We start from the raw sequence: 17,256 nt of genomic DNA on the forward strand, positions 1-17,256 counted from the left end.
AAAAAAAAAAAAAGAAGAGTGTGGAATTATAAAGAAAAGGATCCTACAGATAGACTGCCTGAGGACTATTCCTGTTTTTTGTCACTGAATCGTTGTGTGACCTTGTAATGGGGTTAATGCAATAGTACCTAATCATATGGGTTTTGTGAGGATTGAACTAGTTAATATGGTAAGATGTTTAGCGTGTGCCCTGGTAGCAGCGCATGGCATAGAGTTGCTAGCTGTTATTCCATGTGGGGCCCATCGGCACAGTGGTGTTTGTCTCCCACCATGTTTAGTTGCTGAGGTGGTGGCACCCAAAAGAGCCCCACACATGGATTGAACTGGTATTAAGGCTTTGCCAGGCAAATATGTGTTTGCATAGCACATGGGAGAGGGATAAGGGGTTCAGGTTGTTTGCAAGGGACCATAATGAGGAGCTGTGGGGTATCAACAAGATAAAGCAGAAAGCAGGACACAAAAGGGAGACTGAGGGGGAAGTAGGGTGAGTGGATTGAAATCCAGGAATTGGACTAGGAACCGCTTGGGGACTGAGCTGGAGGGATACAGGAGGGAAGAGTAAGAGTGAGATGCTCGCAGCTTAGATTTCAGATGTAGTGTGTTTATGGGGGACGGTAAGAACAATGGGCTGATCACAGAGGCAGCAGCGATGGAGGCTGAGAGGAAGACCCGGTGACTGGAAGTGGGCAGGTCGAGGACTGCTGGGCTGGAGGTTTGCACGGATCATTCAGGAGACGTTGAAGAAGCCACGATGATGACAGAGTAACAGCGAAAGGAGGTCAGCATGCTTGGAGCTCAAGTTGTCAGGGACTGAGGGGCAGAGGACAGCGCTCAGAAGCTGGCAGCAACCAGGCAGGTGAGGCAGTGGTGTAGCCGGGGCACGGGATCAGAGGAGGAGGAAGGAAAATGGTTTGAGGGTGGCAGTCGTGGGTAAGGAAAGTGACTGCCTCCAGGTTCCAGGACAACCCTTCTTTAAGAGGCCTGCAGGGGCCCAGGAGAGAGAGCATGTCCCCTGGTGATGACCTAACAAAGTGCTCTTGGCAGAAAGTCCCAGGGGTGTCTGCGGCAGAAGGGAGAGAGGCTGCGTGTCTCCACATTTCAGCTTCTTATCCTCAGCTTTTCAGATTTTGAATGCAATTTCATCAGTTTACCCAAGGCTGTAAGTAAAGCTCCACACCTTTGGCTTTCTGGCAATTTCTCAACATAATTGTGACACACACTATTTATAATACAGTCATTCTTACCTTCCTCGGAGAGCACATGAGTGATTCCCTTCCTGGTGATTCCCTTCCTGGAAGGGTTAGAGAAGTGTTCTCTGCATGGTCGTGCTATGGTCCGGGATTTTTGGAGGATGCGCAGTTCCTTAGAAGTGGAGCATGGAAAGAGAATTCCGGGCAAAGGCATAGAATGTGCCAAGGGGCAAATGTATGAGATCTTGGCTAGTGTAGGGAGTCGAGAGCTGAGTGTGTGTGTGTGAATATGCGTGCATGTACACACGTGTGTGCATGTAAACGTGTATTATGTGCGTGTGCATATGCATATGCATAAGTGTGTGTGGGGGGAGGTCTTGGTGATGGGAGCCGAGAATGGGGAACTTTTTTCTGGGACTAGATTTTGGGGGTTTCTTATTACTCAAGAGTTGGGTGCAATGGGTGATGCATGTATTCTCTCACTTTCTGGCATGCCCTGGGGAACTGTTGCCACTGAGGACAAACCCTCAATAGGCTGATGGAATAATGGAGTCAGACAGAAGGCAGCTACTTGCTTTTCTTCTAGGCAAAGTCTCAAATGCAAGTCACCTTCTTCCAAACAAGCACAGGTCTGAATTCCTAGTGCTGTGAGCCTTTAAAAAGGGGTGGCCCGGCCCATTGATTGAGCGCAGTCCTGGGAAATGCCTGGTTGTTTCCCCTGTGTGCTCTCCAGGTCCACAATGTCCCTATTGTTTCAGTGGAGCAGGACTTCCTTTTCCTCATCGATTAGACATTGTGAGGCCACACATTTTAATGGTCGCATTGCTCAGGAGCTGTCAGACCGAGAGAGGGTCTCTGAGCACAAATTGCTTAAAGCCTTTCATGTTTGCTTTCCTGAATATGAGTTGTAGGGCTCTTTTTTGCTGCCTGTTTCTGCATATCTTTCTTACTTGTCAAGCCTGTCAGTGTACAAGCCTATCCCAAAAATGTCCATGGAAGAAAAAGATTGAAAAGCTCTCCTCTGATTACGCCTGTCTGGCTTATTCTGGAAATTCTATTTTTAAATTTGGAACTTGATCTGTAGCTAATAGATCAATACATAATGGCCACATGTATTTTATGCTTAATGGGCCTTCATATGTCGTCTTGGAGTGGGAGTTTAATTTCTTTTTTTTTTTTTTGTGAAGCAGAGTCTCACTCTTGTCGCCAGACTGGAGTGCAGTGGCACAATCTCGGCTCACTGCAGCCTCTGCCTCCCTGGTTCAAGAGATACTCCTGCCTCAGCCTCCAAAGTATCTGGGACTACAGGCGCTTGCCACCATGCCTGGCTAATTTTTGTATTTTTAGTAGACATGGAGTTTCAGCATGTTGGCTAGGATGGTCTTGATCTCTTGACCTTGTGATCTGCCCTCCTCAGCCTCCCAAAGTGCTAGGATGACAGGCATGAGCCACTGCGCCTGATCTTAATATTTATAATAGAATATTCCTTGGATAAATATAAAATTCAGATTCATGGTTGTACCTGATAGGTATAAAAACCTAATACCTCTTCCTGCAGTGAATTTGTGAAGTGTTTCTTCAGACAATTCACCATTACAATTCATATGCGGAAAACACACTGGAAGCTGCCTGTATTATCTGCATGCTGGAAGGAGAACACGGATCCTGAGTGGAGAGACACTTCACTCAGGATTTGGAAACACTGAGGCTGGCATTTAAGCCATGCCCACTGCCCATCATTTCCTTTGTCATTTGAGATTTAGCACAACCACATTCTCTTCATGAACCTGCTTCTTGACACCCCTCCCCACCCAGGTTGAATTAGGAAACTGGTGGTCTGTCTTCCTCATGGGGCTCTGAGCTCCTTGGACTAAGCAAGGCTCAGTGCTTGCCTGGTGTTTGAGATGCTTAGTCAGTACCTGTCTGCCAAGTGGTTGATGGAACATGTATTGGCCTATGTACTGGGAGGCCGCTGCTCTTGTTTATAACACAGATGACAAAGATTAGTTTGGATTTATTAGCCTGGGAAAACTGCATTGCAGACCCTTGATGTTGAGAAGGGGAGACCCCAAAGTAAGAGGCAAATGTGGAAAATCCACAGTGGGTCCTGGGTGAGTATGGGACCTGCCCCTCTCAGAAGAGTAATGTTTGGAGCTCAGGATAGGTTTTTGGAATGTGTGCATGTGTGCATGCGTGCATGAATGAATATATGTTGAATGGCCATAGATACTTGAACTGTGTTTTCACCATTGGAAAATAAAATGCCCTCAATGTACACGTCTAATCGTTACAGAAAATAAAATATAAAAGCCTTATCAAGAAGCAACATGTCCCCTCCTTCCCATCATAAGTGATGAATCAGTAATACCAAGTCTGTGTTAGGAGATGAGCAATTCTGATTAGACTCCCACCTCCCCGTCCTGATGTGGTTAGAGACAGTTGATCCCCCAGAAAGAGGCATGGTCTAGGTAAGAACATGCTAACACAACCAAGTGGCCCGCTGTATGCAACGTGACTTTTTAAAGAGAGTGGGGTAATGAGCTTACTTCTTCTCTTCTTGCGTGTGTGTGTTTGTTTCTGGGGAGGGGTGCTGGGGAGGAAGAGTAGGTGTCCAGCGTGTTATTGCATAGGGAGAGGAGAGAGATGTCTTTTTTCTCGAAAGACCAGCTTGCCCCTTCCCACTCCCATTCCCCTTTGTCTTAACATTTCTAGGATTCCCAATGCTCCCAGTGTCTGTGTCACTAAAGGCAAACAAACCGACATCTTCTCGTGGGCACCTCGCAGAGCCCATTTGGTAGAGGTGGGGCCACGGTGAGAGTTTCCATGGGACGGGGGCAGGGTACAGAAGTGGAGAGTGTGAGGAGAATCTGTAGGCGTGCACACTGTTTCCCAGCACCTCTCAGTTTGAAGTTCAGGGAGTCAGCGCTTGTGCTGGTCCTGTGGGATGAGGTTCTGTGGGTCTCCTGTCGGCCATTTGGAGATCGGCACAGAAACCGCACGTTCTGTCTCCTAAGTGGGTGCTTGACTAGGAGTGTCTTTCCAGATCTCAGAGATAAGCTTTTCAAGACACTTCTGGCTTTAGTGGCGCTTCCTCTTTAGCAAAAAATAAATGAGGAGTGGCCAGAGGGTAGGAAAAAAAAAGGGGAGGACATTGGAAGGTTAAGGAGGACAAAATGCAGAGGTGAAATGAGGCTTTGCATCAGGTTCCTGTTTGAGAAAATGTGATTCTGCTTCTGGGGCCAGGCAAGACTCCTAGGGATGGCTCAGGGAGAAAAGTGAGAGGTGAGACAGACAAGCCTTGCAGGCTGGAGCAGTGAACAGAGGGAACTCAGGTCTTGTTTCCAGTGGAGCTTGTTCTTCTGCCTAGGAACAGTTCTGGGGACTCTGCAGCTGATTTCAGAGGAGGTGATTCCTTGAAGACCCAGCGATACCCTGAGCAAGTTCATCATTCTATCCTCTTACTCCATAACATTTTCTGAGGCCTGCAAATTCCAAAACAAGAGCAGGAGAAGAACCATAGTTTCACAATCACCGCAAATATGTCACTGGTTTCTAGTTCCATAAGATGACCCACCCGATGAATGAATGAATGAATGAATGATGCCTGGTCAAATGAGATTAGGGGATGCTGCCCATTCAATCTCCCTTTTGGAGAATTACAGGACAAATTAACAGATAACAGACTGAAAATCCAGCTCCAAAGGAATTTTTTTTACCATGGCAATTTTTTTCTGACTTAGTTGACTGAGGGCAAGGGTGCAATCTTGCACAACAATTTAGATGATATGGCGACTCCCGGGTTAAACAATCTGTGTGGCTTTATAGGGTGGTTTTTGCCATAGGCTCCTTCTTTTTCTTTAAGTAATACCTATTAACATCTCGAGGAGAGATTATTGCATTCTGTGGGACACGGTTTAAACAACACTAGATTGAAATAATAATCCACAGGTCATGACTATGTAAATGACACCACTTTCCCAGCATTAGTGGGGCAAAAAGTCTGAGTGGGGTCAATTTGTGCCAGAGCACTAATCCATCAATGCCGCCTGGAATCCGTAAAATCCTTTTGCAAGATGGTTTCCTGAGATAAGGGTGCAGCTTGTGGTGAGAGGGTGAGATCATTAGATTTGCATGAGAATCCCATGGCGGCCACAGTTTCCTTAGCTCTGTACTTTATAGCCACTGGTTCTTCTTCTTTGATCTAAGGCAATTTTGGTATTGTCAGGTGGTGGTTGTTGAAATACTCCATGGCCCTTTTAAATGTTTAAAGGCCCCTGAGGTACCGTGCTGACTATCAGGGATTCTTGAGTGAAGGCATATGTCTTAGGACTGCAAAGGGACGGCAAAGATCTTCTGGACCATTTTCTGTTTCTTCTTCTTTTTTTAAAAATTTATTTATTATACTTTACGTTCTGGGCTACAGGTGCAGATCATACGGATTTGTTACATAGGTATACACGTGCCATGGTAGTGGTTTGCTGCATCCATCACCCCGTCATCTACTTTAGGTATTTTTCCTAATGCTATCCCTCCCCAATCTCCCCACCCGCTGCCATTCCTCCCCCAGCTCCCCATTCCCCAGGCCCTGGTGTGTGATGTTCCCCTCCCTGTGTCCAGATGGGACACCCACGTATGAGTAAGAACATGAGGTGTTTGGTTTCCTGTTCTTGTGTCAGTTTCCTGAGAATGATGGTTTCTAGTTTCATCCATGTCCCTGCAAAGGACATGAACTCATCCTTTTTTATGGCTGCATAGTATTCCATGGTATATATGTGCCACATTTTCTTTATTCAGTCTATCATTGATGAGCATTTGGGTTGGTTCCAAGTCTTTGCTATTGTGAACAGTGCCCCAGTAAACTCATTTCTTTTTTTTTTTTTTTTTTTTTTTCTTTTTTTTTTTTTTTTTGAGATAGACTCTTTCTTTGTCACCCAGGCTGGAGTGCAATGGTATGATCTTGGCTCACTGCAGCCTCCTCCTCCTGGGCTCAAACGATTCTCCTGCCTCAGCCTCCTGCGTAGCTGGGATTACAGGCACCTGCCACTGTGTTCAGCTAATTCTTGCATTTTTAGTAGAGATGGGGTTTCACTATGCTGGCCAGGCTGGTCTCGAACGCCTGGCCTTAAGTTATCCACTGCCCTGGCCTCCTAAAGTGCTAGCATTACAGGAATGAGCCACTGTGCCCAGCTCGTTTTCTGTTTCTAAGTGGTTAATAATACTGTTTCATAAATCTGCAGTGTTTTTTGTTTCAAATTCTAGAACAGCAGTTCCCAAATTTTGCTGCACAGAGAAATCGCCTGGGAAATTTCTGATTATTTTGATTCCAGTGCCTATACCACATCCCATTCCAGTCAAATCACGATGTTGGGAGTGGGAGTCTGCATTTGTGTTTTTCCAAGATCCCTAGTAATTCCAATGTACTGCAGAGTTTGGGTACCATTGGACTGGAAGCATTTTACTTTCCAAACAAAATTTTTTTTTCTGTATCAATAGGTGTTTTATTGCATCATTTAAACATCACAAGTAGGTCTCAGGAATCATCCAGCATCTTATTCCTGTAGCTCTTGGATCTTATTCACAAGTCTGCTGAACAGTTCCTTTTTCAGAGACATAGATGCCATCCCAAAATTTCCTGATATCCTTGTTTTTAACTGTTGTGGCTTGCTGAATCAAAGCTGCTGATTTTGAGACAAGCTCCATGTCATTTCCTTCAAGGATTAATTCATCTTTCTGGGCTTGAGATACTGAACAAGAAACACCTGGCCTCCTCCGAACCCTGCAGATGTATTTTTCACCCAAGAAATTTCAGATTTCAACAAGAGACCCAGTCTCCTGAATAACGACGCTGATGGGGAAGTGAGCTTACGCAGACCTCATCTTCTAAGGGAAGCCCAGTGTAACACCCTTGATCATGTTCTTTTTATTTATTTATTATTATTTTTTTTGAGACGGAGTTTCGCTCTTGTTACCCAGGCTGGAGTGCAATGGCGCGATCTCGGCTCACCGCAGCCTCCGCCTCCTGGGTTCAGGCAATTCTCCTGCCTCAGCCTCCTGAGTAGCTGGGATTACAGGCACACGCCACCATGCCCAGCTAATTTTTTGTATTTTTAGTAGAGACGGGGTTTCACCATGTTGACCAGGATGGTCTCGATCTCTTGACCTCATGATCCACCCGCCTCAGCCTCCCAAAGTGCTGGGATTACAGGCTTGAGCCACCGTGCCCAGCCACATGATCATGTTCTGTACATGACAACAAATACTCCCAACGGTAGCCAGTTCCTTTCTGTTACCCCACCATTTGTCATCACGAAGCCTCCTTTTTTTTCTTTCCAAGAAAACTGAGTTCTACTTTGATGTGATTGAAGTCCCTTCACAGGGTTCCTCTGGGGCCCTTCACCATCATTGTGCGGCCCTTCAGAGTAATGTTGACATTTTCTGGAATGTTGACAGTCTGATTGTTGAGAATGGTGTTCATTCTCGCAGTAGACACGGCAAAGAAAGCAATTTCCAGACATTTTAAAAACAACTGTGGGCCAGGTGTTGTGGCTCACACCTATAATCCCAGCACTGTGGGAAGCAGAGGTGTTAGGATAGCTTGGGCCCAGGAGTTTGAGATCATAGTGGGAAAAATAGCAAGACCCCTTTCTCTAATTAAAAAAAAAAACAAAGAATTACCCAGGTATGATGGTGTGTGCCTATAGTCCCAGCTACCCAGGAGGTGGAGGCAGGAGGATTGCTTGAGCCCAGGAGTTAAAGGCTGCAGTGAGCTATGATTGTGCCACTACACTCCAGCCTGAGTGACAGAGTGAGGCCCTGTTTCAAAAATGTAAAACAAAACAAAACACAACAAAACTGTGTCTCTCTGGGACAGGAGTTCATTCATTCTTCTCCTCATTTTGCAAGTGATAACTGAAGCCCTAGGAAGTTAAGGAAGATGATCAAGGTTGAAAGATTGTTTCACGTTCCAGGTAACTGAATTACAAACTCGGTCTATCAGACTAGATTCTGAAAGTGGTGGGATGAGAGACTGAGTAGGGGAGTGGGGAGCCGGCCCTGAAAGAGTGGTCTGAGCATGGCTTTGTGTCTGTAGGAGAAACAAGAAAGCCGCTTCAACACTCTGCCCCTCCCGTCAATGCCGTTTCTGTCTGTAGACTGCTGGTTTGCATTTCATTTACAGGGACACAAAATGGAACCTTTGTGCTGGAATTGAAGGAAATTATAAAAGCCCACAGCTTCTCTTCAGACTTAATGTCAACTATTTGTCTCCTGTTATTTTCAAACAAACAAGTCCTCCCTGTGAGTTTTGAGGCAATCTCAAACGCTTTCTCCTTTGGTTCTTTTTATAGTTTCCTAGTCCCTGCTTCGGCAGGTATGAGAAAAACCCACCATTCGTAGAATTGTCCTATCAGCCACATGGCGCGGCTGTAGGGGTCAGATGAGTCCTGGCCAGAGGCTCTGAGCAGGATGGTGGGTTACACAGATGCACACAAGTGTGCAAACAAATGATTGATGAGACCAGGCTTTCCTGAGGATTCAGGGTTCATCAACTAGAAACTTAGAAGCAAGGATGAAAGAGGAATGACTCCCAAACCCCCCAAATTTATTGCCAGCTGAAACATATTTCCACCATCTGGCATCCTATTTTACAGATTAGGAGATGAAGACATTTATTTATTTATTTATTTTTATTATTGTACTTTAAGTTTTGAGCTCCATGTGCAGAACGTGCAGGTTTGTTACATAGGTATACACTTGCCATGGTGGTTTGCTGCATCCATCAGCCCATCATCTACATTAGGTATTTCTCCTAATGCTGTCCCTCACCTAGCCCCCCACCCCTGACAGGCCCCTGTGTGTGATGTTCTCTTCTCTGTGTCCATGTGTTCTCATTGTTCAACTCCCACTTATGAGTGAGAACATGTGGTGTTTGGTTCTCCGTTCCTGTGTTAATTTGCTGAGAATGATGGTTTCCAGATTCATCCATGTCCTTGCAAAGGACATGAACTCATCTTTTTTTATGGCTGCATAGTGTTCCATGGTGTACGTGTGCCACATTTCCCTTATCCAGTCTATTATTGATGGGCATTTGAGTTGTTTCCTAGTCTTTGCTATTTGCCAATCTGTGTCTTTTAATTTGAGCACTGGGCCCATTTTTAATTCAGGTTACATTATGTGTGAATTTGATCCTGTCATTATAAGGCTTGCTGGTTATTTACTCATGAGCATGATGCAGTTTCTTCATAGTGTCGATGGTCTTTACAATTTGGTATTTTTTGCAGTGGCTGGTACCAGTTTTTCTTTTCCATGTTTAGTGCTTCCTTCAGGAGCTCTTGTAAGACAGGCCTGATGGTGACAAAATGTCTCAGCATTTGCTTCTCTGTAAAGGATTTTATTTCTCCTTTTCTTATGGGGCTTAGTTTGGCTGGGTATGAAATTCTGGTTTGAAAATTCTTTTCTTTAAGAATGTTGAATATTGGCCCCCATTCTCTTCTGGCTTGCAGGGTTTCACAGAGAGTTAGTCAGATGGGCTTCCCTTTGTGGGTAACCCAACCTTGAGATGAAGAAATGTCTAACAGTGCCAAAATACGGAAGACAAGAAAATAACTATCTTTTCATTAGAGGTAGACAGGCCCAGGTTGGGTGGCCACTTGCATGCCATGCTCTATGGGGACTTGGAATGGGTGACTTTAAATTCTGAGGCCTATGGTAGGTCTTAGAAGGAGAACTAAGATGTTTTACCTTACAATTAAAAAAAAAAATTATGATGTGAAAGTCTAGGTTAAATGACTATTTGAGCATTATTTCTTCCCTAGCCTCAGAATAGTGACATTGTGAATTCTTCTAGAACTGCACCGGTGTGGAAGATTACCACAGATACCCACAGCAGGGAATCCATAAGATCTGGCTCTAAATAGGGTTGACATTCTAGAGCATGAATGCATCTCCAGGTTGCCATCCTTTGTTATATGTGTTATAACAAAATCCTAAAATATGTGAATAATTTACTTTACAAAAACAGTGGAATTTAAAGTTGCCCCTATCAATGACACACTCACTTGCATTCCACAATAGTTCCTTGATTAGGGAAAAAGAGGGATGGCAAACCTGGGAACTGCTTATCTCGGCGGAGTGTTCCAGGAAGAAAAGAGTCAGCCATCACCCCACTACTCAGTCTAAACCAGGGCTCCCCAGAGTATGAACCACAGACCAGCAACATCAGCATCATTTAGGAGTTTCTTAGAGATGGGAATTCTCAGGTCCTCAAAAAAGACCTACTGAATCAGAACCTCTAAGGTGGGACCTGGGTATCTGTAGTTGCACGAGGTCTCTAGGTGATTCTAGTACTTGCTAAAATTTGAGAAGCACAGTCTTAGACCCATGGTTCTCAAAGTGTGGCCTCCAGATCAAAAGCACCAGCATCATCTGGGAGCTGTTCAAAAGCATCTGAGACTCTTTTTCAATGGGCATTTGTAGGTGATAGTGGAAATGCTTCATGGCACTTTTAAGTGCTTAAAGGCCACAGAGATGGCAAAATTGAACATAGAAACATAATTCTTAGATATGTGCATGTGTCTTAGAGCTGGAAAGGAACCAAAAGGGTCTCTTGGACTCATTTCTTGTTTCTAGGTAGTTAATAATGTAATCTTACAAATCTCCAGTATTTTCTTTTTCTTTCCCCATTTTGGTTTAAAACAGTGGTTGCTAAATCAGCAGCTATGGAGTTGGGCCCAGTAACCTGTGCTTTAACAAGCTCTCCAGGTGGATGCAGCCTCAAGTTTGAGAACCGCTACACCATGGTTTCCATCAGAATTCCTCCCAGCCTGGCTACATAGAACATTAAGACTTCCATGTTTCAGCCTGGGCTTGAGGCCCTGGTAGCTGACTCCTGGCAGCTGCCCATCTCTGCTACATTCTCTCCCTGATTCCAGGCTGAGAGGTGCAGGTTGGATGTTGCACTTGTAGGTAATGTGACCACACTTGGACTCTGGTAGAGGAGATAGCAAGGTTTTGAAATGAGGACTTTTTTTTCTTCACTTCCCCTCTGTGGACCTGTCTCCACACAGCCCCCAGCCTGCCCAGCACTATCTGCTTTAAAGCTAGGAGACTGGAAAGCAGGACACCCAGAGATTGTCATGACAGTCCACTGCTCTTGAGCAAAGGCATGCCTGCAAGCCTTGGCAGGGCTCACCTGGCTTGTCTCCAGCTCCACAGAAAGCATGTCCTCTTCTCAGGAGGTGAAGTCATCTTAGCTTCATGCAGAGACCATAGGACTTGGACCCCCCAGGGTGGCTACTAATCATTCCTCTCAGGCCAGTTTGAGGAGGCTCTGGCTAACAAGTATATTTTCCTGTAGGAATCTGGACCTATATTAAGAAATCAGTAAATATTAAAAAGAAGATGGATGCAAGAAGAATGAAGAAAGAAGAAGGTAGGATTGGGAGCGTTACCAGTGGAAGCTCCTGCACTGGGGTTGGCTAGGGTTGGAGGATTTGCAGTGGGAAGAGGCCACTGGACAGCCACTCTCGTTATGCTGGCAGAGAACACAGCACGTTCAGGAGATGGAAGGGGGTTGCCGTTCATTTTGCTCCAGGCATTTGAGGCATTTGAGTTTGAACTCTGCCAGTTTCATGCAAATGCCCTGTCCCACAAGATCTTTACATTTGTTTGGAGGAGGCAAGGGTGAATAGTCTGTGCTTACAGGTCTTGCTGGGAATTTTCTAGTGAGAGGTAATATCACACATGACTTTTGCAGGGAGATGGAATCCTTCTAAGGCACGTTCTTTACTGATAGATCTATCCTCAGACAAGCTCCAGCCCCTGGACACCCATGAGGCAGCCTGGGAGTAACTATACGACCTACATCTTCACTCGATTATCCCTATTTACAGCATTTTTTTTTTTTTTTAACTGCATTTAGTTTGGAGATGGCAAGATGACTCTTTTAACTCCCCTCCCTGCAAAACTCCAATTGAATGATCAGAGAAATATAGAATTAGGGTAAGAATGCGTCACATAAGAACACAGGGGAAGGTAGCAGCTGCAGGAGAGGAATTGAGTCATTTCTGCTAGGTAGAGTGATGTTGCAAGTGAAAGATGGGAAGGACCAACATGCCCATGATTTTGCATCTGTAAAGGAACAGGCTGCTTAAACTAGTGGGTTGAATTTCTAGCAACATCCGCCCTTTTCGGCAAACACCCCAAACATCTGGCCAACAACCATAGTGAAAAGCTTTATTTTCTTTGAGTCTTGTTAAGCTCGAATTCAAACCCACTACTTGTTGGGTATGCAAGCTAGTCAGCCTCAGTTTCATCCTCTATTAAATGGGGAGAATACCTACCTTATAAGGTGTAACTAGGATTAAATGAAATAGTTTAGGCTGGGAGGCATAGCCGAAAGTTTAGCTACCATTTACGGATTGCTACATGTCAAGTACTGTGCTAAAAGCATGTAAGTTATCTGTAATCCACAAGAAAGCTCCATGGACTTGTCTTATTCTAATCGCCATTTTACAGATGAGGCACTTGAAGTTTAGCAAGGTTAAGAAACTTCTTCAAGGTTCACAGTTATAAAGAGGGTAGTGTAGGAATTTGGAGCAGCCAAGTGCAAAACCCATGCTTTCAAGCACCAAACTGTACTGTTCCAAGCCCTTGTACTTTCTTTAGTCCTCAGACTAAAGAAAAAAAGTAGAAGTTCAGGGGTAAAACAATTTGAGGTTATGCAAATATTTAAAGTCAATCAAGTCTGCTTGACTCTGTCTCTTGGTTCTTACCATTCTGTCGCTGTTTAATTGATATACTTTCTAGGATGTCATTCTGTTCCCCACATTGAATTGGATTTTATTCCCATTGAATACAAGGGGTGCAATATAGAGAGGACCTCACAATCTGATTCCAACGCCTTCCCGTTTTTTGAAGAATTGAGCTATTGCATGTGACTGCCTCTAAATGGCCTGCATTTCTCTTTGCTGGTAGGACTCACAGAAAACACTGGACTTTTCCTGAAGCTGCTTGAAAAACATGACCCCTGGCCAGCCTCTGTCACCTATACCTCTCAGACAGTGCAAAGACTCATTGAGAAGAGCAAAAACAGAGAACTGGAATGCATGCGTGACCTCGAGGAAAGCTCCTGGGCATCCAGGAAGAATAAGCCTTCCAGCGTCATTCAGCTGAAAAGGAGAAAGTTGTCCCAGTCTTCCGGCGAAGTTGTGTTCAGGGACACGCTGTCAGAATCCACGTTATCAATGTGGGGTGCTTATTCAATATCGACCATGGCTCCTACCATGATCCCAGAACCCACGCACTTACATACGGATTCCAGAGACGGCCCCACTGAAAACTATAACAAGATCATCTTTGCCCGAAAGCCTGTGATGAGGATGCTCCCTACAGTTCGCTACTGACCAACAGGGAGAAACACACAAATGTTTTTAGCCAGGGGTCCCTGCAGCCATCCCCCAAGAATGTACAGCAATAAAGCTCTATTTGCCATGCATTTCACGGTGTCCTTTAAATCTGAAATTGCTCTTGCTCATGCAGAGCTTGGCTGAGAGAAACCAGATCAGAATGTGGGCTGTAGGTAGGTGGGTGTGTGCTCTCCCACACTGCTGTCTGGAGGGGTTGGGCAGTGCTTGACTGCAGTCTCTGCCACAGATACTCAGCACCAAAATATGGGTGATTTGTCTGGGTCCAGGCAGGAGCCAGATATCATACCAGCTATTTTATTAGAGATAATATAAATAACGATTAACCAGGTGACGGAAAAGGGCAGGAAGGGAATACAAAGGTATCCATGGAGGTAGCACCACAGGGTGGAGGCATCACACTTGAGGCTCGGGAACTCATTGAAAGGTAGTTGCTTGGAGAAAGGATACGGGACTGAATCTCAGACTTCTGAGGTGGGGGAGTGGGGGTGCCGCACAACTCGAGCTGGTGTCTCTGAGTTCGGAGGAGATTCCTTGTGGTGTTGGTGCCCTGGCCTCTGAATGGGGGAGCTCTTTTGTTGGTGTCTCTGAGGGGACCACCATGAGGCTGCTTTTGTGAGTGTTGGGAAAACCAAAAACTGCATTGAAATCTTTCAGGAAGGAGTTGCCACTGCCCTGGTGAAGAAAAAGCACTCCTAGGGTTAGCAACCTTCCTGGCACGGACAGGAAGCTGATAGCAAGTGAACAGGAAGCAAACAGGAAGTGAACAAGGAGCCACTTCCTACTTCCTCCTTTAGTCTTGCAGATTCCTGCTAGTGCACCCTGTGGGCAGAGCCTATCAGGGCACAAAACTGGAATGTGGTTTGTAGAATTCCAGCCCCAGCATCTCCAAGCATAGGATAGATTTTGAAGCCAAGAGAAAATTAGCTCTCAGCTGGGTTCTGAGTGATCCCATTCCTGAAGCTGCTTGAAAAACACGACCCCTGGCCAGCCTCTGTCACCTATATCTCTCAGACCCAGGAAACCAGCTGGGTCAGCCTGTCATAACTGGATCCCTCTTGCATGTGAAGACAAAGGTTGCTTGGAGATGGAGAAAAGTTCAGCATAGCTTGCTTTGCGGCCAACTCAGAGCATGGGTGAACCAATCCTAGCTGTCCTCTGACAAATAACAGCTGGAGTCCTGCCAGGAGCATTTTCCCCAGGCACTCAGCTCCACAAGGCAAACCTCAGAGAAGTGCAGGGGAAAAGAGCTCTCCATTTCTCAGCAGGGGACACCATGGTTCCCACTGCCACTTCTTTTGCCCTCCAAGAGAAAAACCTCTCAATACCAGGTCCGGGAGCAGCTTTGTTCTTGAGAAACCAAGAGACATCCCTGGCACTCCCAGAAATAGACATGGAGCCCTTACTAAGGCCTGAAGTCCATCACGGGCAGCCAGGGCATGGAGTGGAATGCAGGTTATTCCTAATGTAACCTCATCTGTCTGCCCAAGCTTGAGAGGCCTGGGGTAGCTCAGGTTATGCTAAACATATTTAACTTACATCTCTCAGAGGGACCTGGCTTTCTCTGATGTTCTGCAGCCGACAGCCTCTCTTCATTTGTCTCCTCTCCGTATGGAATTTTCTGCTTGGCAGGAGAGCTGTTTCAATTAGCCTCCCTGACGTAGTAGGTTCATGAAACATCAGAATATGTATTTTGTTAGTCTGTCTGTGTTGCTCTGTAACTAAGGCCCCATCTGACACATATTGAGCAGCTGTTTTGAGCAGATTCTTTGGCTCCCTGTACAGAGTGTGGTATTTACCCATTTGCAAATTCCTCGGTTGGTGTTTAAACAGTTGAAGTTTAACCTCAGCAACATGACAGAGCCTGCTGGTCATTTTCATATTGGCAGGGGCTATTAGGACATCAAGTAGTTCCAGATTCTGCAGCCTCTCTAGATGTGGCCTGGGAGCATGTCTTAAAGGAGATTAGTCTGTGGGACAGATAAGAGGCTGCAGGAGGCCAGGCGTGGTGGCCCATACCTGTAATCCTAGCACTTTGGGAGGCCGAGGTAGGTGGATCACCTGAGGTCAGGAGTTTGAGACCAGTCTGGCCAACACAGTGAAACCCCATCTCTACTAAAATACAAAAAAAATTAGCCAAGTGTGGTGGTGGGCACCTGTTATCCCAGCTACTTGGCAGGCTGAGGCAGGAGAACCACTTGAACCTGAGAGGTGGAGGTTGCAGTGAGCCGAGATGGCGCCATTATACTCTAGAGCCTGGGCAACAAGATTGAAATTGCATCTCAAAAAAAAATAAAAAAAGAGAGACAGACTATTTAAAAAAAAAACCTTCAAAGAGGTAACTGCATAAACAAAGGCACAGTGCAGATGTGGGCAAGCCAGATATTTGGGGGTGGCCCAGGAGGTCTCTAACCTAAACACAGAGGAGTTGTCGACTTTATTGACAGCAAGTCTAAGAGTCACTTTGGAATGAGACCAGCACAGTATGACTAGTCCCTTAGTCTTTTTTTTTTTTTTTTAATAGAACAGGGAGAACAAGACGGGTACCCTGAGGTAGGGATTTTGATCCTTGAGTCTTATAGGGGGTCCTCAGAGGCAGTGGAGGAGTCTCATGGAGCAGCACTGCTCTCCTGCTGGAATCCCAACCAGGGACTGACAATGTGTCTGGGAAGAGGAGAATCTAGGAGAAGGAATGCCAGCCCTGCCGCCTCGCTCCATGTGGACAGCGATTGTGAAAAGATTGATAAAGTGCTTTGCGAGCTGGGTCCAAGCAAATGTACACATCTGGACGATGCGGTCCTATTCAGCCTCGATTGAGTCACTTGGAGGCTTTTTGGAATCCCCACACTTTTAGAACAAATGGCGCGTTTTCAGAGACCACACATTATCAGTGCCAGATAAGAGTCGACAGATCGAGAAACCACGGGAGGTAGAGCCGGGGAAGGGGAATAAACAGGGACCTGAGATTTACTGTGATCTGATGTTGTCAGAGCCTGGGCCAAAGCTAAGGGCTGGGCTTGTTTGTCAAGTAATCAGGAAAAACTCCGCCTTTCTCTTTCTCTATACATCCCCTTCCCTCTGTCTCTCACCAGGGACCCAAGGCTTCAGCCAGCTACTGTGGTGCTTGGAAGTACCACAACAGTGTCCCAGATTGTAGGGCATGGCTAAGCTGGGCCTGTCCCCAGCACTGAGCATGTATGTGGGAACATGGGAGCGTGCTGGGCAAGGCCAGATGGGGATGAAGGAATATCTCATGTGAGGTGGGGTTTAAAGCCACCGCCATATTCTCTGCCTTGAACCTGACAATGATCTGATTTCTTTATGGGGCAGGGCAGAATATACAGGTACCCACTCTTGGTAGCACACCCTGCAGGGCAGCAGATGGCATGGAAAGGACCTTGGAATTGGTGTCGAGACACTCTCTTGTCTCCCAGGCCCTATATTCCAGGGCCAATGGAAATTCCAACCCCATCTATGGCCTTTGTAGGAAGCTTCTATTGCCTGGGACCCAGCAAAGCTCATGGTATCCATTCACTTCCTCTCTGGATTCAACTGGTCAGCCACCCAGAGCATTCTATTATTTTTGGTAGACAAAGGAATGTGACAAGCCACAGGATTTCAGGCAAGTTAAAAACCTGACCCTT

At 45.8% G+C, this 17,256-nt stretch overlaps 1 protein-coding gene and 1 pseudogene across 1 annotated transcript in view; one reads left to right on the forward strand and one right to left on the reverse strand.

Moving 5' to 3' along the window:
• CDRT4 (CMT1A duplicated region transcript 4) overlaps window positions 1-15,650 on the forward strand; it is a 24,164-nt gene extending 8,514 nt beyond the window's left edge. Inside the window, exons 3-4 of the mRNA XM_017496849.2 lie at window positions 11,545-11,619; window positions 13,164-15,650. Of these exons, the coding sequence (XP_017352338.1) occupies window positions 11,589-11,619; window positions 13,164-13,591 (459 nt within the window). The 5' untranslated portion in view covers window positions 11,545-11,588 and the 3' untranslated portion in view covers window positions 13,592-15,650. The remainder of the gene's footprint in view (window positions 1-11,544; window positions 11,620-13,163) is intronic.
• Window positions 6,762-7,665, reverse strand: LOC119466732 (annotated as a pseudogene).
• Window positions 15,651-17,256: the final 1,606 nt, after the last annotated feature.

This window comes from Cebus imitator, unplaced genomic scaffold (genome assembly GCF_001604975.1).
Source record: "Cebus imitator isolate Cc_AM_T3 unplaced genomic scaffold, Cebus_imitator-1.0 Scaffold223, whole genome shotgun sequence".
Lineage (NCBI taxonomy): Eukaryota > Metazoa > Chordata > Mammalia > Primates > Cebidae > Cebus > Cebus imitator.